General features: G+C 43.1%; 1 protein-coding gene across 1 annotated transcript in view; it reads right to left on the bottom strand.

The window, feature by feature from the left end:
• The window catches only part of LOC115396181 (cell migration-inducing and hyaluronan-binding protein-like), a 152,974-nt gene that overhangs the window by 68,608 nt on the left and 62,835 nt on the right, over window positions 1-21,531 (bottom strand). The window contains exons 2-5 of the mRNA XM_030102297.1: window positions 20,505-20,684; window positions 7,993-8,130; window positions 4,541-4,679; window positions 1,158-1,394 (exon numbers count right to left, since the gene is read on the bottom strand). Coding sequence (XP_029958157.1) covers window positions 1,158-1,394; window positions 4,541-4,679; window positions 7,993-8,130; window positions 20,505-20,556 — 566 coding nt within the window. The 5' untranslated portion in view covers window positions 20,557-20,684. The remainder of the gene's footprint in view (window positions 1-1,157; window positions 1,395-4,540; window positions 4,680-7,992; window positions 8,131-20,504; window positions 20,685-21,531) is intronic.

The following is a 21,531-nucleotide window of genomic DNA, read 5'->3' as shown; positions in this document are numbered from 1 at the left end:
TGCATGCGGCTGCTTGAACATAGAAACTAACAGCATGAAGAGTCTGATTTACAGTTTTTACGCTAATGCTAACAAACCCAGAAATCCTTGAATGGGCCAACAGCCTGCAGCCGCAGTGCGGCTCGGCACTCGGTGACCTCGCTCTGTAACTTGGTGGCTGAGCTGCTGTGGTTCACAAACACTTCCACTGTGTAATTATGCTACTTAAGGCTAAAGGTGGAATTAAATGTCTGGGAGGGAAGAACTATCAACAAATGACTGGTAGTTGGCAAAGATAGTATCCTATTACAGAACCGCACTGGAATTTAGTGAGCTCTGCAGAATGAGTCAGGAAGGTTCAGTAATGGCAGACTGCACTGCATCTTATGCAACTGAAGATCAAAACAAACAGATAAATTCACTGCTGAGGAGCCGTGTCTCCACTTCTCTGCTCATGCTGAATCTAATTCACTCTACATGTCTGGCATGCAAAGCTAACATTGGCTCAAAGTATCAGGTTAATTCTGTTTGTGAAATGCACAAAAAATACACAACTCAAACTCATTACAGAGCATTATTCCATGAGATCGTACAAAATCGATTAATAGGCTTTCACCTTGTGTGTGTGCTACCATTTCATTGAATACAGAAAATTTTGATTTTAATTATTTCTTTATCATTCAGCTACCAATTAAGTTCCATTTAAACTGCTGTGGGAGACAACAGAAGCAATAAAATCCTATTTCTATGAGCATTACCAAAAATGTGTTTAATTTTAGTGAAATATAAACATATAAATTGGACCACCCCTGGTTAAGATTAGGATTTAATAAAACTTAAGAGCAAAATTAACCATTTAATGATCTATATCACATAGCATCAGTCTTAAAAACAATATTAGCACGTCAAGATAAATCGCTGTTGTTGTTACCACAATAACAGCTGAATATCAATTTATTTGACTCCCATTTAAAATCATAAAACGGACAATTAATCATGAAAAGATATTAAGTGTGTCATTGATTTCTAAATGTAATATCCGTGCATGAAGCGAGGCACATTTGTCTCCTTCATTACGAGCTTATGAGGTGTCAGCCACCGGATCATTTCGACTCTAATTAAGTCTGGGGATCGTTTGGCGGCCGAGGTGGAGCGTCTGCGCTCAAGGGCATCCTCACCTGTCATCGTAGAGCACCTCTCCGGTCTTGGGGTCGATCACATGGATAATGATGCCTCGGTTGCCCCAGCTTCTCTGGAACAGGTAGTTGTTTTGGTTGCTCTCTCCGGGGTGAAGAGTCTTGTTGAGGAATGTCCACGACAGCTTCTGCTGGCCGTGGATCTCCAGGGTTCCTCCCGTCCCCACGCCGAGGTACTTCCTGCCAAAGTAGCCATGCTCCTCATCGCTGTCGTCCAGTCTGAAGAAGTAGAGAGGAGGAGGCGCAGCAACAGTCAGTGTGTCGAGAGTACATAACAGCAAATAATGATAAACATTTCGTGTTTCTAAAGTCGCACACAAAAATCAGTTCATCAGATGCTACAAGGTACTTATTAGAGAGGAAGAATTAGAGTGACTATAATCATTACTTCTAATAAAACAAAAATTGAGCTGCTCCAAGCTGGTGGGAGCAAGATGAAAACAGGCCACAAGTTGGTGCTGTTGCTGTTTTTGTAATTATACTACAAACAAATGTGAACAGAGAACAATAAACATTAACAATGGCAAATAAACGGACATCCATATGTCCACACGGCCAAGTTGAATTGTTACTACAGTGACTGTCAATTATAAAACTACCAAGACTCAGGAGAATCTGGACTGGGAGTCGCGACACTCTGGAGGAAAACGTTGTTGTTATTGTCCTTCCACTCACGCATGTCCAGGAAAAGTATTTTTTACAGCTACAGTGAGCATGAGCATGCACATGTACAGGATTTCCGTAAAGTTGCATTTTCTTACGTTTATACGGAAACTGGATGGGAACGTTTTTAAAAGTTGCGTTTTCCCCGTATAGACAGACACTCAGATTCAGTGGCTCCAAACCGTTATCGTGTAAATAGACAACAAAAATTCAACAAAGAAATTGAAAACGTTGAGCAAACTGTTCCTGAGTTGATTAAGAAGCAATGAGGCACTTCTAGTAAACCTCATAAACCTCAATATTTATGACTATATGGCAAATTTTATGAGAAACAGATGGAAAAAGCCACTGGTAAAACAAACCAGTGAGTTTTTCAGATACCTTTCATGGCATGTTTGATGGATTTATACAAGCAGGGACCTGTTCCATACCCCATATTTATCCTTAAAGGTGCATTAAGGAGTTTGCACGTTTTATGCGAAACAGCGCCTCCTGCAGGCCTTGGGCGTAATGCAGCTTAGTGAAAAACTCGTGCCTGTGGCTCGCGTGCACGGAAGAGAGGAACTCCTTCCTCGCTCTTTTAGTAGCGCTCGAGTAAAATGTAAGTTTCTTTTACCTGGTGGAGTCTGTGCTGGAGCTGTGGCAGTGCTAGAAGCCAGTCTGTTCTTACTTCCTGGAAGATCCTGCTCAGTTGTTGCTCACTAAGCATCTGGCGGAGTAATGGCGGACAAAACGAAACCTAACTAAATCAGGCCAGCCGGAGCGCGCATTATGTCATTCCTTTCAAACTCTCCCCAAAAAATTTCTGGTGCCGGACCGGCACTGCAACTTTCAAGTGACAATTTTGCGCTGTTAGAGGTACTTGTAATGAATATGTCAGGGCATATTGTACACATCGTTAAAAATGTGTAACATATTTAAGGTGGAAAATAAGTATTTTTAAAGTTGAAAAACTCCTTAATGCACCTTTAAGTTGTAAATGTAGAAGTAACATTCACTAAGAGCCGAACATAAGGATATTTATTCAGAAGACTCATTTTGTATTTTTCAGCTTTGGTGCTCAAACAGAAAGTCAAACAGTTTCCAAACTCTAAAGTCCTCCAACCAACACCTTGAAGGTAAAGAAAGTGAACATTTTACAGTAGTTTCCCCATCATAATTCAAAATGTGATACTTCCATCAACACTGACGTCTTTCATGAGTTACAGTTATAAAGTTGGTGTTGTTGCGGGGTCGTCCATTGCAGGATAAATCCTGGACATCATTAAACTGAAATAACCCCAGAAGCACAGCTCACCAAGGAGACCACTAATCTTCCTCAGAAACACGTGTCTGTTTCCTCACAATACCAAAGCCATCAGTCAAAACAGCTGTTCCGGCGTTCTGACGAGGCCCCGGAGAGCTCAGAGCAATGCAAATCAGGAAAACCCGAGCATAAACACAAAACACGGGCATATTCTAAAAAAAAAAAAAAAAAACATCTCCATCAATTCAAAAGGCACCAGGCGCAGCATTTTATACAACGCACATCACAATACTGATAACACAGAAAGGCTTTCCAGACAGCACGATGAACACATCTGGGAATGCTCGTCGTCGCCACAGTTTGTGATATATGGCAGGACGGACGTCAGCTATTCATCAGCGGAGCTGGAGAGGGAGCTAAAATGAAAATGTAAGTCATTTTGGTTCATTTTCTAGACAGTTCCATCACAGTAAAGTGTCCTCTGGAAACACTCCTCCTGCTTTGTCTGCTTTCACGGCGCATTTTCTAAATGCTGTGCTTGTGTTGTTAAATTGATGAAGCTGTTTTCCTAATTTGTAGTTTGTTAAGGGGAAATGTGTTTTCTTAGGTTATGGAGTGCTAAGCTGTTTGGGCTGCCGTGCATTTAATTTTACAACACAAATGTCAGCTCAGTGACGTACTGCTGAAACAAACTGTCTTTCGGGTGGATTTTCTTGTAAAATAATGTCAACTCAAAACCCAGAATGATGTTTTCTTCCACAGAGAGCACAACACGTCCAACATCTCCTTCCAAACATGCTAAACTATTAATCAGCAAATACTTTCCTAATGTAAAATCTACAAGTAACTGCAAGTAAAACCAATTATAACTTTCATTACTGTGATGGAGTTCAACTATTTTTACAATGATAAATCACGACTTTGTAAACCCAACATTTGGACTAACCTGCATTTCTCTGGATATGATACACATACATCTGAGTGTCATTCTCACATGCTTTAATGTATGAGAAGTGTGAATCTTCACCTATGAAAGTCATACAGTTACACTTCACTGAGAGGTTTCACATTACAGTCAGTAAATATCTGATAACTTAAAATAAAAAACCATTTGTGACATTTTGAATGTTTGAAAAACAGGAAACTGAGCGCTCGTTTATGCTTACTTTTGTCTTATTTTATGTCCAGCAGGCCTCCGATTTCTAATGGAAATCTTAAAAAAAATAAATAAAATTGACTAGATCTTTCCAAAGATCACATTTTAATGTCTGATCATAATCAGCTTAAGTTATCACAATATCAAAGAAGTATATTATTATATACTTATATATTATATATTATATATTATATATTATATATATATAGTATAAAATATATACTGTTTTGCCTGTCGAGACGTGTTGTGTTTCTGGAGGATATTGTGGTTTACGGATGATTTTTTTGTAGAAATGTGTACCTTCCAAACAGGGAGATGGTGAGATTGCCTTTATAAGGACAATCTGGGCTTCCGATGTGCAGCTCTCCCTTGTTCCCAATCAGGATGTGTTTGGTCCGGAGCAGTATGGGCCGGCTGGTGTCAGCAATCACCAGCTTTCCTACAGGGGAGAGAAGGCTGGGTGAGTGATGAAGCCTCCTGGCAGCTCGTTCATGCCCCAGTGCCCTCAGACACCTTCTGTCTTCCTACCATTTATGGCCCTGGGCTCTGGGAGTCCACACACTCACACACTCACACACACAAGCACACATCTTCCCCACCACATCCTCCACGCAGTGTGCAATCCAATGATTCCAGCTCAGTAGTGAATGACTGCTGAACATCAACTATCTCCTTCGTGTACCTTTTCTCCAGCGTTGGCCGTGACCCTGCTTTCACCACCAGCCTGCTCTTTAATAGTGTTATTCCTCATTCACAATACGCTTCGCAGTACCAAATGTATTTAACTTTTTCTTTTTTCCTTCCCTTTGACTTTCAGATGATTCGCTCGGAGATTCTGTAAAACCACTTAGCGTAAAGGATTCTAACAGATAAAAGCAGGAGAAAAGGCTTTGCTCTTTTGGGGAGAAATAATGTGAATTCTGCTGCGAGATCTGTTGCATATATTATATAATACCAAACAGCATCCTTCTCAAACAGCCAAAGCTTACTCCGAGGAATCCATGAACCCAACAGATATATTAAGACACCCAAGATTTAGCTGGTGAAAGCTTGACAGAAGAAACCACCCATAAATCAGTTTTTCCCCATATATTTGATTTACAAGTGCCAGAATATAATGTCTCAGCAGCTTTTAGCCAACACTCTGGCAACAGCTTACAGTTATTGTTTGACAGAAACAGCAATGATCTGATGCTCTGCATAAATTCTGACTTCATTCTACATCTTTTGGTGGATCTCAGTGCAGCCAAGAAACCTTATAAACACACTACAATAACAACATACAGGTACACTTCACCGTGTTTTCTTCCACACTAGGGTTAGGTGTGATCCAGTGGAGAGAAGCCAGGCCCAGACTGTCTGTCTTTAAAACCTCAGAGTTCCCAGAGTCCTTTCTAAGCTGATAATCTCTCCTGGACTGACCGCAGTGGTCCCAGCAGGCCGTGCCTTCTGCCTGTCTGCTGTCCAGGTTTAATGTATGATCCTGGTCTGATGATGTGTAGAGCGATGCCACCTATGATCCTAGTGGAGGAATCCCAAAACTACACCCGTAGACCGCAGGAGGTTTGGAAGACCCTACAGACACCCGAGCAGTTTGCTCTTATGAGGGTCTTTTATTCCAGTCGGGAGTAAAGTCCAGAATAACATGATCCAAAACCCCCGTGAACTTTAGACTCTAGGTTTTAGTTTAGGCTGAGGTGGGCCTCCACCAGCACAAGACCTAATGCCACAGTGGGCTCCGGCTATCAGGGTATGACGAGTATTTTCATAACGCTGCATGTATAAACCCTTGGAGTGATCACATTATTAGGTAGGTCACAACACTTTATACAGGATCTGCATAGGACTGTTTTCTGTCTCCCAATCTTAAAAACAATTGCCTGGAATGATTTAAACAGATCAGTTTATTGTAAAGCTGCTGGGGGCTTTGTGTTCAGACATATTGTCTTTGGATTCCCATCGTTAAATTCATGATACTGGCATGATACTGAGGATGAAGTTAATGGTCAGAATAACCAATATGATAGAAAATAACACTGACCAGGAGAACGAGGGTCAAAATGTGTTGTGCTGGCCTCCACTCTGTCTTTGGACCAGCCTCATCTGATGCCAAGACCCAAATCCTACTTTTGGTTGATCCAGATATAATTACCTTTTGAGGCCAAGTGCAGAAAGCCCTCAGATGGTTTTGCTGCTGCAGGTAGAATTTGAATTAATAAGAAATGCTGCAGTCGACATATTATAAAGCTTCTTGACGCCGCATGAACTCAACTTCACAAGACTCTCCTGAATACTGGAATCTTTGCATCAGCTGAACAAAAAGCATTACAGATGACGTGAGCTTGATCAGTAAAAGTTTGGTATTCAAGCTCAAGTCTGGTATTCAAGTGCTCAGAGTTTGAACCATGCTGTGTATTCCTAACACACACACACACACACACACACACACACACACACACACACACACACACACACACACACACACACACACACACACACACACACTCCACATGATTTGTCTAAGTAGTAATTTCAGTTGAAAGTTGGACTCCTGAAGTTTTTAACATGAGGAAATATTGTGTGTGTGGTTTCATTCTGGCCTGCTGTCTGCTTCGTTTTCAGCGTTTCTGCTGTTCCCATGTGAACAGACATCATTTTCAATAAGCTGCTGTGTGACCATGAAACTTCTCTGAAACAGGAACACAAAATAAACCCTTGAAGCCTTGTTGTGTAAATGGGGTCTGAGATTGTTCCTGCTGCTGAGACTCCCTGGATCCCTCTGCTAAAGTAAACAGAGCTCTGCAGCGTCTCCCCAGTGCCTTTCAAAATATCATGGAAATGATGCCAAAATAGCAGGAAGGGCGAGAAACAGCCTCCAGGTAATTGAAACTGAGAAGCCACTTACTGCCAGGTCAAGAGGAGCACAGGCATGTAAAAAAGGCAACTTTAGTTTTCTAACAGCGGCTCTCAGTTCATGTCAGATCAAGTGTGCACGAGTCGTGCTTTAAAGTTCAAGTGTGGATGGATGCTTTTGCTCACAGCCCTCAAAAAACTCTCATTGGCCATTTTGACGAAACGTTACCAGGAGCTCAAGTTGTGTTTTATTTTTGTTTTTCAAGCATCTCTTCTCAGTGCATTAACTGTCTCTTGGCTCAGAAGTGTTTACGCCGTGAACGGCTTCCCTTTTCATTTCTCTTCGTGTTCCTCCTCTTTGTCTTTGACTGCCTGATATCTTCAAACTTCTCTCTTCCTTTCATTATAACCATTTCCCACACAAACACTTTGTTTCACACCAAAAAATGTCACATAACAGAACACAAATGAAAGGATTTCCTAAAGACCAGTGTCGGAGAGACATTCAATTACTGAAGGTTTATGTGTTTCTGGTGAAAGTGGCTGAGAGTGGTCCAGATTTGATTGACATTTTAAGTAGCCATTAGCAGTAAATGTGAATTACACGGCCCTGTCAGTGGCGCTCTGAGCCGACGCCTGAAGCCAGCGCCGCTGCTGGAGCAGATTAGACGCCCCGTGGAGCTGCAGACGCATTTCTAATGAATGTAGGAGAGAGCAGGATGAGTCACGGGACACTCAGCGCTGTTTCACATGTAAAGAACATTTAATGTGAAAACCCTATTGTTGATAATCATTTGGCAAAGACTGAAAGGTTCTGAATCAATTATTCTGTACAGTACTGTAAAGAAAGTTAACATCTTCAAAATGTTTGAAGATTTGATGGATTTTTTTCTACGTACCTCCGTTCAGAATCTCGATGGAGTGGACCGTGGCGGAGGTCGTGAGGAGGACTTTCCGGCCGTAACCGATGGTAACGCGATGGTCTTCACTGTGTCCCGGCATCCATGGCTGCAGGCCTGGCTCCTTATCCGGACACGCTTCAGGGAGCAGAACAACACTCTGTGAGGTCAGAGGCGTGTGACGAGAAGCAGATTCATTTCACTACAGCAGATAATCATGACTTTAATTTAGCAAAACTAAAACGTACAATAAGGCGCCATTCAGATGGAAAATGTGTGAAAACACACTATCCTTCATGAGGACACCTTTCTAAACGTTTGTTGTTGTACATTTTGGGTCAGCACGGACCCCAAATAGAATCAAATGGATTCCTGTCACAATCCCAGGCTCCTCTAACTACTGTCCACCAAACTGACACCACGTTAGAGAAGAGAATCTTGCCCTAATATGTCATCCTAACATTTTTGTTTTGATTTAATTCATTGACTTAAGTGTCAGTTGTGTTTTCTCACAGTCTCTGTTTTCAAATGTGATTTTTTTTAATTTAGTTTTTATTAAAGCTAGGGTAGACGATGTTGTCCAAAAGCATTTTTAGTCATACTGAGTGAAATGCTCCTTGCCCTCTGGGAGAAGTCAATACATTATGTGAACGGAAAAGGGTGCGGAAAAAATCTGACAACAGTAGTGGCCAAAGGACAGTAAAAACTCTGACCAATCGGAAGGCGCGGACCGCTCTTAAGAAACCAAGCAAATCCCCTCGCCGTTCCACCAGCCCCCTGCGCGTACATTTCAATGGCGTGCACTGGCCCTGGTTCAGTGCGCGTTGCCAAGGCGCTCTCGCGGCTCGCGGCTCGCGTGAAAAATAGAACGAAGCGGAGCGGGCGCGCTGCGCTCCTATGCGCGTTGTGTGCGGCAGTCAGAAAGGTTAATAACATTGGAGGCGATCACAAACTCTGTGCAAGTGGCGCTTCCGCATGCGCGCGCGCGGCGCTTCCGCATCCAGTGCGTTCGCTGCCAACGGGAGCTCCTCCAATGGGGTGGGAGCTGGGCAGAGCCTTGGGGAGAAGCTACATTCGTGCTACATGCTAGTTTTCCAAGATCGTCGACCCTAGCTTTAAGTTTTCGTCGTCTTTGTCAACAAAATTAATTATCTCAACACACAATGTGTGAAACAAAAACGTTGCTCCCGGGTCTGTGTGGACCAGATGTGTCTTGATGATAGCTAATTTATAAATTTAGTTTATAAAAGTTTCACATTTCCACTGCAACATTTTGAACTTTTACACGGAAACGGCAGAAACGTTGAAAACGCTGTAGTTAGCATGTCAGGCCATGTGTTTGTGCTGCTGCTCGTTTTTGTAACAAAACCACACACATGAGCACAGAGAACAATACAACGGCGAGTTCACAGACATTCATAAGGACAGAAGAACCAGTTGGATTGTTATTAGGGTGACTGTCAACTCTAAAACTAGCCCAAGTCCAAGGGACTCTGGACTGGAACCAGGACCAGGACCAGGAGAATCTGGACTGGGAGTCACGACACTCTGCAGGCAGACGTTATTGTCCATTTACTCACACGTGTACAGAAGGACTATTATTACTATGGCTGTGGTGGTGTGCATGCGCAGCAGCAATATTTTAGAAAACTGGCGTTTTTTCCTGTTTCCACACAGACGGAACGGGAGTGTTTTCAAAAAGTTGCGTTTTCAATGGCTTTGAGCAGCGCTGTTGAGTAAATGGACACTGAAAACACAACCTAAGTGTTCTGTTTTCACTTGAAATCATTTTGGCGTAAACAGGATCTAAAGTGGATAAGCACAGGGCATCTCTCAGAATAAAAGCTATTTATTTGTTGGTGGTATTAGTCTAGCTCATGGTTCCTCGCTGAAGTTTGGTTGTGGGAGATTATATGAGTGTGACCAGACAGTAGAGCAGCCTGGTACATCGAGGGTGGAGTTTTCCAGCTGCTTGGTGTGAAAGGCAGAGTACCCTCATCACGGAGCGAGCACAGCACAAGACTGGCACGCACCGGCCCCTGCCCAAGGATGATTTGAGTCAACAATCAAACTAACGAGCAAGTCTTTGGATTGTGGGAGGAAGACTCCATCCAGAGTGAAAGGCAGTGTTTTCTTCACTTGAAGGCGTCGGTAAGACCATTAGGACTCGGCAGAGTTCTTGGAGAGAGAGAAAGCGGAATCAGGCGGATGCAGACGAAGCGAGGTGATGACAGCAGGCTGTTTTTCATCGTAGCCATTAGACCATGCAGAAGACCTTTTGCCCCTTTGCATCGTTAGATAACACATTGCATAAAATTTCTGCATTATACTGTGGCACTTGGACAAAGGCACTTCGAAAGACAATTTATTACTACTGCAACTAATAATGTTGTTTATCGCTACAGCAAGTGCCAGAATCCGGCGTGAGTGCAGGCAGAACTCTGATAAAACAGCAAATAAACTGAAGATGCTGTTTTCGCGAACATTAGAAATAAAGTGAAAAAAATAATGTGCCCATGAGCCACCTTTTCCGTTTGTCTCTGCCTGGCCTTCACTGTATCTACAAACACACAGTTCCTGTAATGTGAATGAATCGACAGAATTGATGTAGTGCACTCCAGCATTTAGAATAAATGGAGCCTTGTCCGACATGCTTCAGCCTTTATCGGGCTTTTAATGCCATCTTGACAAAGTCTGTTAACAGTGGAACATTGCTTTGATAAAATGGACTGAAGTACAAAACACTGTGATTTACTTCGAGGGGGGGATTAAATGAGGTTTGTGCTGGACTCTCAAATAAAAGAACATTACGTTCTTTCTCAGCCCGTCATTCAACAATTAGAGCCAGAGAGGCAGAGGAGAGAGGCTGAATGAGTCTGTTGTGTGCCGATGCACTCAGATAATTATTTTTCCATTCAGAATTCAGAGACTAACTTGTTACCTTCGAGGGGAAGCAACAAGTTTTTGCACGTCTTTTGTTAAAGCTTTTGCGTGGTGCTCAAAAATGCATGAAAATTACAACGAATGGAAGTGAATCAGGAGGAGGAAACGATGTACAATGTAGAAACTTCAATCAGAACATCTTTAACCATAAATTAATCTGACTGGGTGAAAACATCAGCAGTGCTAACCACTGATTCTCATCCCGTCCTACTTTAATTGTCTCAACTCTCTAACTACCTCAATGGGAATGAAAAAGCACAGGAGCTGATATGGATCGCTCGTCAAAGAGTCAGGGTGACTGATAAGCCCATTAAGTTTGAACCTGTCATGATCGGAATGCCAGCGAAACACGGCGTAAGTATCCAGTCTGCCCGATAAAGTTTGGCTATACTGCTCCCCGGCGGGTGCGAGCAGCGGTTACCTCATCTCCCTGCCATCTAATGGCTCCGTCAATGGCATTGAGTGGCCGGGGAGCTGAACTGTCGGGTAAATTTCCCAGCGGGCTAACGCAGATTGATAGGCGGTGACGTGCAATCAGCTGGTTTCTGCTCCCTCTGACTGATGACTGTTTGGCTGTTGAGACTCTGGCTGTCTCTCTCCAGGGGTTCGACGGAAACCCTGCGAAGACACCATGTCCTCCCCTTCTAATTACATTAATGAAAGACCCGTCTTGGCATCATAGATAAAGGAAGACCCTTATTGTCTCCGACTGAGTGCAGATGTGTGGAAATAAGCAGAGGAGGTCGGCGATATGATGGCGGAGGGTTGGAGACGGGGAGATGGTGACCTCTGTCTGCGTGAGGGGAAGCTCCCGGCCATCACATGTCCCCCTCAATCTTTCTCTGGCCAGCTGCCGACTCCAGGTCGGTGACCTTTGACTGCTTCTCTCTGCATGCTGCTGACAAGGGATGGGCAACATGTCAACAATTTCCAACTGGCCACTGCCACTCCAGCTGTCCCCTCCGACCAAGCTGGAGGAGCCAGGCTTCACACAGGGATCTGGAAGGAGTGGAAGACTCCGTAAAGCGGTAAACTGAAGATATTCCTTATAAAACTGTAAGATTTCACCATTTTTTCATCTTAGAAACAACCGACTATAAGTCACAATGAAACAATGAGAGCAGCACCCATAACTAAATGAGCAAAGCAGTATGAACATGTGTCAGGACATGGCGCCGGGCGTGGGATTTTGGTATTGAACAGCTTCATGGAAGCCGGAATCTGACCAGGTGCAATGGGATTGTTGATAAACACACAAAGACATAGAGAAATGTACAATCTCTGCTAATAAATTTAGAAGATTGCAAACTGAATTATCATGTCATAATCAGAGTTAGATGGAGAATATGCAGCACTGAGTGCCAAAGGCATTTAGTGTCCTTCATTAAAATGTGTTCTGGCTGTTATTAAAGAAAACTCTTTATTTCTGGAGTCAATTCAGAAATCAAGCCAGTGTACAATTTGGAGGAGGGTTAGAAAAAACCTTTATATAGCAAGTAAACATAAGTGAAAGAAGGGAAATAGGGAGTAGCTGGCAGGTCAAACAGGTCCAACCTCCCACCCAAAAATGCTTCTCTAAATACAGTCACAGTGGGTCGGTTTATAGAGCTACATGTCTGCTGCAGGTCAGACATTACTCTACATGGAAGTGAGCTTCGTTTCATCCTCCTCTTGATTTGTTCCTCTGCATCCTGACAGCAGCAATAAAACAGAGCTGCCCGTTTCTTATTGTCTCCTCTATGAAAATTGGAAACTGGGAAAACAGACTTTCTGAACTGGTGACAATCCCAGTCAGCAGCAGGAAAGCATCAGGAGGAGGTTAGGGGATACGTTTGGCTTTGTTAGTTCTGAAAGAGTAGTTGGTGCCAGTTCCAATCCAGAAACCACATGCTCATGGGGAGGAAATTGTCAATAAGACTGATCATGAAAAAAACAAAACTGTAGCAAGCACCATTCGCCTCCTCTAATCGCCCGACCATAATGCTGACTGCTCAGATCTGATGTGTCCTGATCACTTTAGAAACCTGAGGTGTGACGGCGGGCTGGGCGAGTCTCGCCTCTGCATCTTCTCATCTGAAGAAATAAATGAAATCAGTCGTGACTGAGCTTCCACCTTCTGCAATAACCGAAGGACAAAGACATAAAACAGAAATGCTTACATTTACAGCAGTGAGCAAGAAACTCCATCCTCAGCAGCTGTTCGCGCGCACACACGTTTCTGAGTAAGCGTCTGAAGTCAGTCCTCAGAGGTCTGTTCCTACCAAGTGTTTGGCCGCTGGGAGCAAAAAAAAAAAAAAACTGCTGAATGGGCCGCTTTGCTCTGCGAGGAACTATTTTCTTAATCTAACAACACAATGAACTGTGCCTGAACCTCATCAGAAAAGCAGCAGCCCAGGTGAGGTGGGGAGAACTGCAGCATGGAAAACAAATCACCCACAATAAAGACTTCAAAGCATTCTTCACAACTCTAATTACAGGCCAGGGCGGGAGAACACTTGTATTTGTAACATAACAAACGTCTCTTAAAGAAACCTGTTGCATTATTGTCTGGAGATTGTTCTGTTTACGCTGTGAACACGGGAAGTTTTCCAAACAGAGACGCACAGCCGATCCGTATCACACCACTGCTACACGCTATGTATGGACAATGAACCAGTCAAGATATGAGTCCGGTACCGAGCATCACATAAGGAATTATTGTGGAAATGATAATGTCCAAAAGGATCTGTTGTGTTCCTGCAACTGGGAAAGTTTCCAATTGAGTTTACAGCGTTCACAGTAAGAAAGCAGCCACACGGCGGCTTTATTGCTGCTGTTAAGAAGTAAACTTGGAAAATAAGCAATAGTGCAAAAACACAACGATAGCAGGTGTAACAGCTGCAGGCTATTTGAAATTACTTATACCTTTAAAGGGAAAGCCTGTAAGTAGTGAATGTCAGCAAATGCGATCGATTGTATAAGGCCTGAACTCCTGTGTTAATTTACTCAATCACACCCTGTCTGTGCACTTTGTTTCTATTGAAAACAAGTTTTGTGGGATTTTAACGCATTCATTTTGATGAAGTGATTACAGAAAAAAATAACTTCAAAAATGGGTGCATTTAACCGTGCTGTGTAGCGTTTGTTACAGATTCCTTTCAGTTCCCGACACACCCATCACACTGCAGCCGGATAATGTTCCTGCATTCATGGAGAAGTAAATGCTGAATGCTGTCTCCATTTCTGATACTGGGCCAAGACAGAGATCCAGGCCCTGTTCACACCTTCACATGTTTTCAAGTGAAAACTGAAAACTTTTGTTGAGTTTTGAGTGTCTGTTTAAAGACCAGTGGCGCTCGGAGTGACGGAAAACGTAACTTTCTGAAAACACTCCAACTCCATCGAAACATGGGGAAAACGAGTTTTCTGAATTGTTGCTTCTGCACATCATGGCTGTGGTAGATAGTTCTTCTGCACAGACACAAGTAGAGAATAAGAAGTGGTGACCTGCAGAGTAACATGACTCCCAGTGTTCATGAGAAACACTGTCTTGTAAACACCAGTGAGCAAAATATGCATTTTCATTTTATCAAACCAATTCAGGTCTCTGGCATCACGGCATTGTTAACACGTAGCCACAAGCACTGTCTGTTACCTAAGCTAATCTATGTTAGTTCCTAGCCTTATGAGAGAGCTGACATCAGAAAAAGTAAAAAAATAAAAATAAAAATAAAGATGAAGCTGATTTTGTTGTGTAAACATATTCAAGCCTCTTTGATTCATTCGTCTCACAAAATCAGTTTAAGATTAAAAACAATGAGGAGGGATTAAAATGCAATTAATGACTAACAAAGCCCCTAATTATATTTTATTGTAAACCTCGTCCCACCGCCAGTTTCTACATCACGTCAGTGAAACCTCTCTTTGTCTTTAGAGCTCTGACTGAATAAAAAGTGTCTTTGTGAGTTGGCCGTGTTGAAGCGAGCACAAAATGAAGTGGGAACGCAGTGAAGGCACACAGCGTCTAAGCACCAGAAATCAATCGTCACAACACATTTGGTAATGAGCCGAAACCTGCTCGGTGCATATTTTTCCCTCTTTATGCATAACTTAATGAGTGTGACTCAGAGGATTGTCTCTGTATTGACTATACATCATCCTTATTTGCTTTTCAGATTCTCCCTCGATATTATTTTGATGTTTGCTTTTCAAACGGCCCATTTCCACTCGAGGGGGATTGTAAAAGTTTGATTGAATTAAACTGAATGAGGGAAATCAAGCATCGTGCAGGCGGCGGCCTCAGCTGCAGCAGTTATGGACACAGTAGCTGCAAGGCTCAATAAAGGTACGACTCCTGCTCAGGTAGACTGTGACTCCCACGGAGACCAGAATATTGGAAGAACCGATCGAGACACAGGCGTTTACCTGGAGATCTTTGGGAGACACTTCGGTTTCCTGCTTCTCAGAATATTCCTGATGATTTATGCCTCTCATTCTAAAAAGCCATAAAGCAATTAATTTCAGGGGTAAGGGGTTGTCAACATTAATATTTGCTTCCATTATTGGTTCTGACCAATCTTGCTGTACTGCTGGTCCCCAAGCTGTAAAAAGTTGCTCTAGTCGAACATCCTTTTCAAAAAAACGATGTTCGTCTACACAAAAACGGCTGGCAGGCTGAAAACAGCGCGGTTGGCATGTCGGGCCGTGAGTCACAGCTGTTGGGTGTTAGAAACATTGATGTTATGAACATTACAGATGAAGCTGGACGGTCATTACGGTCTCAGGAGAACCTGGACTGGGAGTGGAGACACTCTGGAGACCAACACTGCTGTGGTGCACAGAAGCAGCACTTAAGAAAACGTTTCCCTTTTCCAAACAGTGTTTTCCAAAAGTTCCACCTGAGGAACCATTTTCAAAAGTTGCTTTCTCGGTGGCTCCAAGCACGCTGACGTATAACCACACACCCAAAATACAAGAGTTTCCTTTTTTACTTGAAAATGTTGGTTAAAGGTTGCTGCAGTGACAGAGACATGAAGTCCTGGATACGGAGGTTATTGATTTTATCCTACATCTTGCACATGGAGAGGGTGAAAAACCAATGATGTGCACTTAAGGCTTTATGAAGTATGGACAGAGGAACTTTCCACCATAGTGTGAAGATGCATTAACCCCTCAGTAACGGTGTGAGGTCAAGCCCATAATGTTTGTCTAGACTCACTCAGATATAGATCAGATATCTTAATGGTGTCACTGACTGGGGAATCTTTGCTGCAGTGGATCACATGCTTCTTCTTGCATTGCATATTCCTGACGATGAGCGTTTAACAGATTGCTTCGACCTGAGCTGAACTTGGACATGGTTTTCTTTCTTGACGCTCATGACCAAGTCGTGCTTCAGCTTCTTCTCAGGTCTGATCGCTTCAGATCCTAACTGAAAAATAAGATCAGTGGAAAAGATTTTTAAGGGGAAGGTGGCAGGTTTCCCTCTTCAGGACAGCATGAGGAGTTTATCAGTCTCAGAGCAGACCTGTTACTCCTCCCAGTTAAGGTGGAGCAGGTATCAGGATGATTCCTGATTGTCTCTCAGCAGAAGTCCACCAGCTGATTTATGGCCTGGAGGTCGAACCAGGACACTCTGCAGAGATTCTCTCTGCTTGGTTGGAATGACTTCCGATTAAATAAGCTGGAAGAAGGTGGAGGACAGAAATGGATGGATGGATGAATCGACTGTAATACTATGAATTGCATAGGGAGCTCAAACAAACCAGTTTAAGAGCAGAAAAGGTGAGTCAATTTCCTAAACCCATAAAAGAAATAAAGAAATTTAATCTATCCGAAGCAGCAGAAGCCAGTGTTTGCCTGACGGGAAGCAAACTGCCCATTAAACGGAAGCATCTCGTATTACTTCCACTTATGGTTTTTAATAATGATGTCACAGAACCCCTTTGTGTTTGAGCTCCTCATTGATATGCAGCCGCGGCGCCCAGCCTTCAATAAAACGTCGATCTGATTGAGAAGCTCTTGTGGCTGTGATTAGAGGCTGTAATAAAAAGAGGCAGGGAGAAAGAAATGCTGGGGAAAGTGGAGATATGTGTTCAGTTTAAAGTCGGAGAACTTTTCTGAACGCCTGAAGCGGTCTAACACAATACACACACACACGGGAAGACACACACTGCGCTGAGCAGGGGCAGGATGGGCTGTGGCCTTGCTTGGCTTGATGCCTGTTTGTACGGCAGCCAGGAGGTGAAGACTGCTTTCCCATAAGATACACGAGGCTTCAGCGCGCAACCGCGCGTCTGTGTCAAGTATTTTTATATGCATATGTTTTTATCATGCATTCAAACCCATGGCGGTGACTGTCTGCATGTGTGTGCGTGTGTGTGTGTGTGTGTGTGTGTGTGTGTGTGTATTTGTGTTGGGAGTCCTTGAATGACTCGTCTCTGCTGTTCACATCATTTCTCTTCTGTTTTTTCTTGCATATCTGAAATAAATTAAATTCATTCATATTGTCTGCATATCACACTCGTAACACTTTATCCCCATTTACACAACGTTTCAAGTAAAACTACCACATTTTTCACTTAGAATACTTTAAATTTTTCAATTACACAGTGTGCTTTATAATCCGCAGTGTGGTGTGTGGAGCCACCAGATGGCGGTAGTGCAACCTTTGGGATGCAAGCTGCTGAAAAGCCCCAAAGAAGAAGAAGGAGCCCACAATGGCACCTGTTAACGTCGCTTAATTCGCCTTAATTTTTATGTACATACTTATTTTTGTAGCATATTTGCTGTAGGTGTTATTTCTTGCAGGTAAATCGTGTTCTATGTTTTCAAGTTACTTGAACGCACCACTGGGGAGTGAGTGGCTGGGAGGGAGCAGGGGGCAGGACCGGGTTTTTTCCTCAGGTTCGACTGTCTTTTTGCTGCAGTGTTGCCATGGTTACGACAACAGTAATTTCTGAAGCTTAATAACACATCCAACTCCTCCTTCTTTCAACCAGAAGCTGGTTTTGCGTTTACACGGCAAAATTTTAAGCACAATGCCTGTTTACATGGAAACTGTAGAAATGCTGAAAATGATGTAGTTACCATGTTGGGCCACCAGTGGGTGCTACACAGATTCACGCTATAAAGGTTTACAAAGACACAGACTTCAATATGGACGGATGGTTGGATTGTTATGATGGCCGAATCTCAACTAAAAAACTACCACAAATCTCAGGAGAAAGGTGTGTTTTCAGTGACTCAGATTAGCATTGTAGTTTAGAAAATTTTCACGTATAAACGCGACTTCAAAGAAGACATGTAAAATGCCAGTAAAATGATCCGAAAACATAAATTGACCAGTAGACGGGTAAATCCGACGGCACTAACAGTAAAATGACACAGAGCAGACGTCCAATAAGGAGCTCCAGCTGCTGCTATCCGTGTACAGTTGAAGGCTTTTCTGATTCATCCAATACCTGCACTTAAATGATTAAACCTCCTCCATGTGCTTTATCCTGTCGACTCTCTTTTCTGGGTCATTCTCATGGTGAAATTGCCCATTTCAGAGTCATTCTAGGATATTGCGTGGCATTCATTATGCCTGGTTTATATTGCACTTTTATATATGTTGGTGAGAATGTTCTAAGACTGGTTCTGCACATCAAACAGAGCCCTGGTTCAAATGCATATATCTCTGATGCAGTTAACATTACAGAGGTATTTTCTATTTATTATGATGTAATATATATAAATAATAATTTTTAAATTACAACAAAGTAAATTGAAAATACCTCCCATAATTTTCACTGCATAATTAATTTCATGACGGGATTAATTTCCCCATAAAAGAAGAGGCTTTACAGAATCATATTACTTCAAATTGCATTATTCCCAACCCAGGTTATATCAACAAAAGTGCTTTCATTTAGATTGAAATTCTCAAGAGACAGTTGTTGAGGATGTAGTGGTGGGAGTGTTTCTGGGGTAATGCTCTCCAGACAGATGAAGTCAGTCCAGCTCTTTGGGAGTGTTTGTCAGCATTGTACTCTGCAATATTTCTATTTGATGTGGAACTCTCGGGTCTTTAAAGAGGACAGAGCACACATCCAGCCGCACGGAGGAAGAGAGAGACAGCTGTTGCCAGCTTCAGCTCTACCTGCCGAGCAGAGTCTGCTGTTTGTTGTTTTTGTCAGTCATTCAGACTGACAGAACACCGTTTTATGGGGGAGAGGGGAGGAAAAGCCTTTGAAACGTTTGACAGTCACCTCTACAGCACATTGTTGTTTTGAGGGAAAAAGAAAAAGAATTCAGTGCCACAATGAGGGCTGTCCGAAAGCATTTCAGATCAACAGCGATTAAAAACATCTCAGCCAAGTGGATGTGAAAGCAGGAGCTGTTGAGCCAAAGTATTCTTGTCAAGAGCAAACTTGATTTTTGTTTCCTGTTTGGAACCCCGCATACAGCACATGTCCACATTAGCATACCTTTTCTGTTACAAGAGCTCTCCGTCAACGTCAAGGAGACTCCGGGGCGTCGGTATCGATATGACGTGCTGCGTTCAGGGCGCTTCAAGGACTAATCCATCATAGCTCCTGACAGCGTTTACATATGGAGCAGAAGTTACAGGTGTAATGTTTGGGTGCACTTCGCCGCTGACGTTCAACAGCAGGCGTGTCGAGTCATGAGACAAACCAGTAATGAGAGTCGCGAAACAACAAACGATAACCGAGACAAATGTCGGTAGAAAGCATGAAAACAAAAAGAAAAAAACTGCATTCAGTCAACACTAGTTCTTGTTTAAAGGTCGGGCATGTTCTGGGGAAATATAGATGACAGACTTATTGGTAGCTTTGTGTGTTGCTGACTTAAATTTTGTAGTCAGACCTGAAACTAAAAAGAATCTGAACTAATGGTATGAAAACTGGTTTATTAAAAGATCCTGTTTTTTACCAGTGTTTCAATAAAATATTTCAATATATTTCTGCATATTGTATGCAAATTAATTATTTTTGCTATAATTTGGCAGATTCTTTTGTCATTACCAGCCTCTTTGAAGAGGCTCCAATCCGTTCCGCCAATCCACCAAGCAAATGGTCAAGATTTCAAGGAAACGTCATTCTTTGATACATCTGTTAGGAACAGCAAACACAACACCGAGGCCTGAGCTGAGACACTGGTGAAGCTGCCGTGAAGCCAGCCTCCTCACTGCTGGCGACCTCACATCTAGTGTCAGTTTGTGAAAAGATGTATCATGCAACAGATGTAGAAGTTTTGTGGACATTTCACTGTATTTTGCACCAGGTGTCATTGAATTTGGCTTCATGTTGAGATTGCAGTCATTTTTTTTAGCAAAGAATCATTTGCTGCTGTGAAAATACAGCCTTTCTCATCAGATATATTCTGCACCACAACAAATAAAACTTTAAAGTTTAAATTTAGAAGGTTATTTTGGGACTATGTCAGCGGTCCGGCCTGCTCAAGATGAACTTGTTCTGTATGTGGTCTCTGAAGTAAAGCATGTTTGACAACCTGTGTTTTAAAGGTATTCAAATGTAATTTCTGACTGCAGGTCGAGATATAAATAAAATAACACCTTGACTCACCGGCTTGGATGCTGGGAAGCAGCAGAGCTGCCAGAAACACACATGTCTTCATCTCTGAGCCGCCGCTGACCAGCGTCACACCTGAGGCCTTCAAAGGCGACTCCGGGCCTCCCAGTGGGCGTCAGACGGAGCGTCGCAGGATGGAGTCCCGAGTTCACAGAGGGAGGCCACCAAAGGCACCTACAAAATCACATTGAAATGCAGAAGAGTCAGTACGACGTGTACAAATGGGCAATTCTGGAGGACTGCCTGGCGTGCGAGCACGGCAGGAGGTCTGGCACATTTCTGGACAGCCGTGTCAAACAGTGAGAAAGACTTTCAGAGCATCGGCTCTCAAAGACACCAGAGCAGCAGATCCCTCTGCTTTACGAACGGCTGGGAGATGGAGAAAAGATTTCCAGCCTTGCGCAGAGCATTTATGCTTATTTAGATCTATCTTCTTAAATCCTAATACTGCCTTCATACTGTTTAACTTTCCCAGTTCTGGGTTTTTAATCATGTGACAACGGTGCTGGAAACACAACCTGTTGAAAACACTCCGTCTGTCACCGTGGAAACGGGGGAACACTCATCTTTCTGAAAATCCTGACACTATTCATTGTCACGGTAGAAGAAGTACAGAGAAACCTGGTTTGACGTCTCAGGAGAACGATACAGGCCTGCGTTGGAGTGTGTATGTGAAGGAGGGGGAAGCTGCCAGGCACCAGTGAACGGGTACAGAAGGGAAAGTTTCCCTCGGGGACCAAACATGTTCCTGGTTCCTTCGTTGGTGAACATGTACAGCGTCAGCGCTCCTGAACGGCAGAGCTGAAGGAGCCGGTCGATCTGAGCACTCGGTGCAGAAACGGCGAACCTCGCAGCTCCGAGACACCCGGACTCTGAAAGTTGATGCCGGATCTTTAATCTCTCCTCTTCCTCCCTCTCTTCACGGTCACTCCCTTTTGATGCCGCCATTGATTGTTTTTCCTTTCAGCTGCTAACCTTTTGGCCGGGTGTTCTATCAAACCGTGCCACATGTCTCCTTGGA

Source organism: Salarias fasciatus, chromosome 1 (assembly GCF_902148845.1).
Source record: "Salarias fasciatus chromosome 1, fSalaFa1.1, whole genome shotgun sequence".
Classification (NCBI taxonomy): Eukaryota; Metazoa; Chordata; class Actinopteri; order Blenniiformes; family Blenniidae; genus Salarias; species Salarias fasciatus.
Note: the sequence above shows the minus strand (reverse complement) of the source record. Positions and strands in the feature narration are given on the sequence as shown.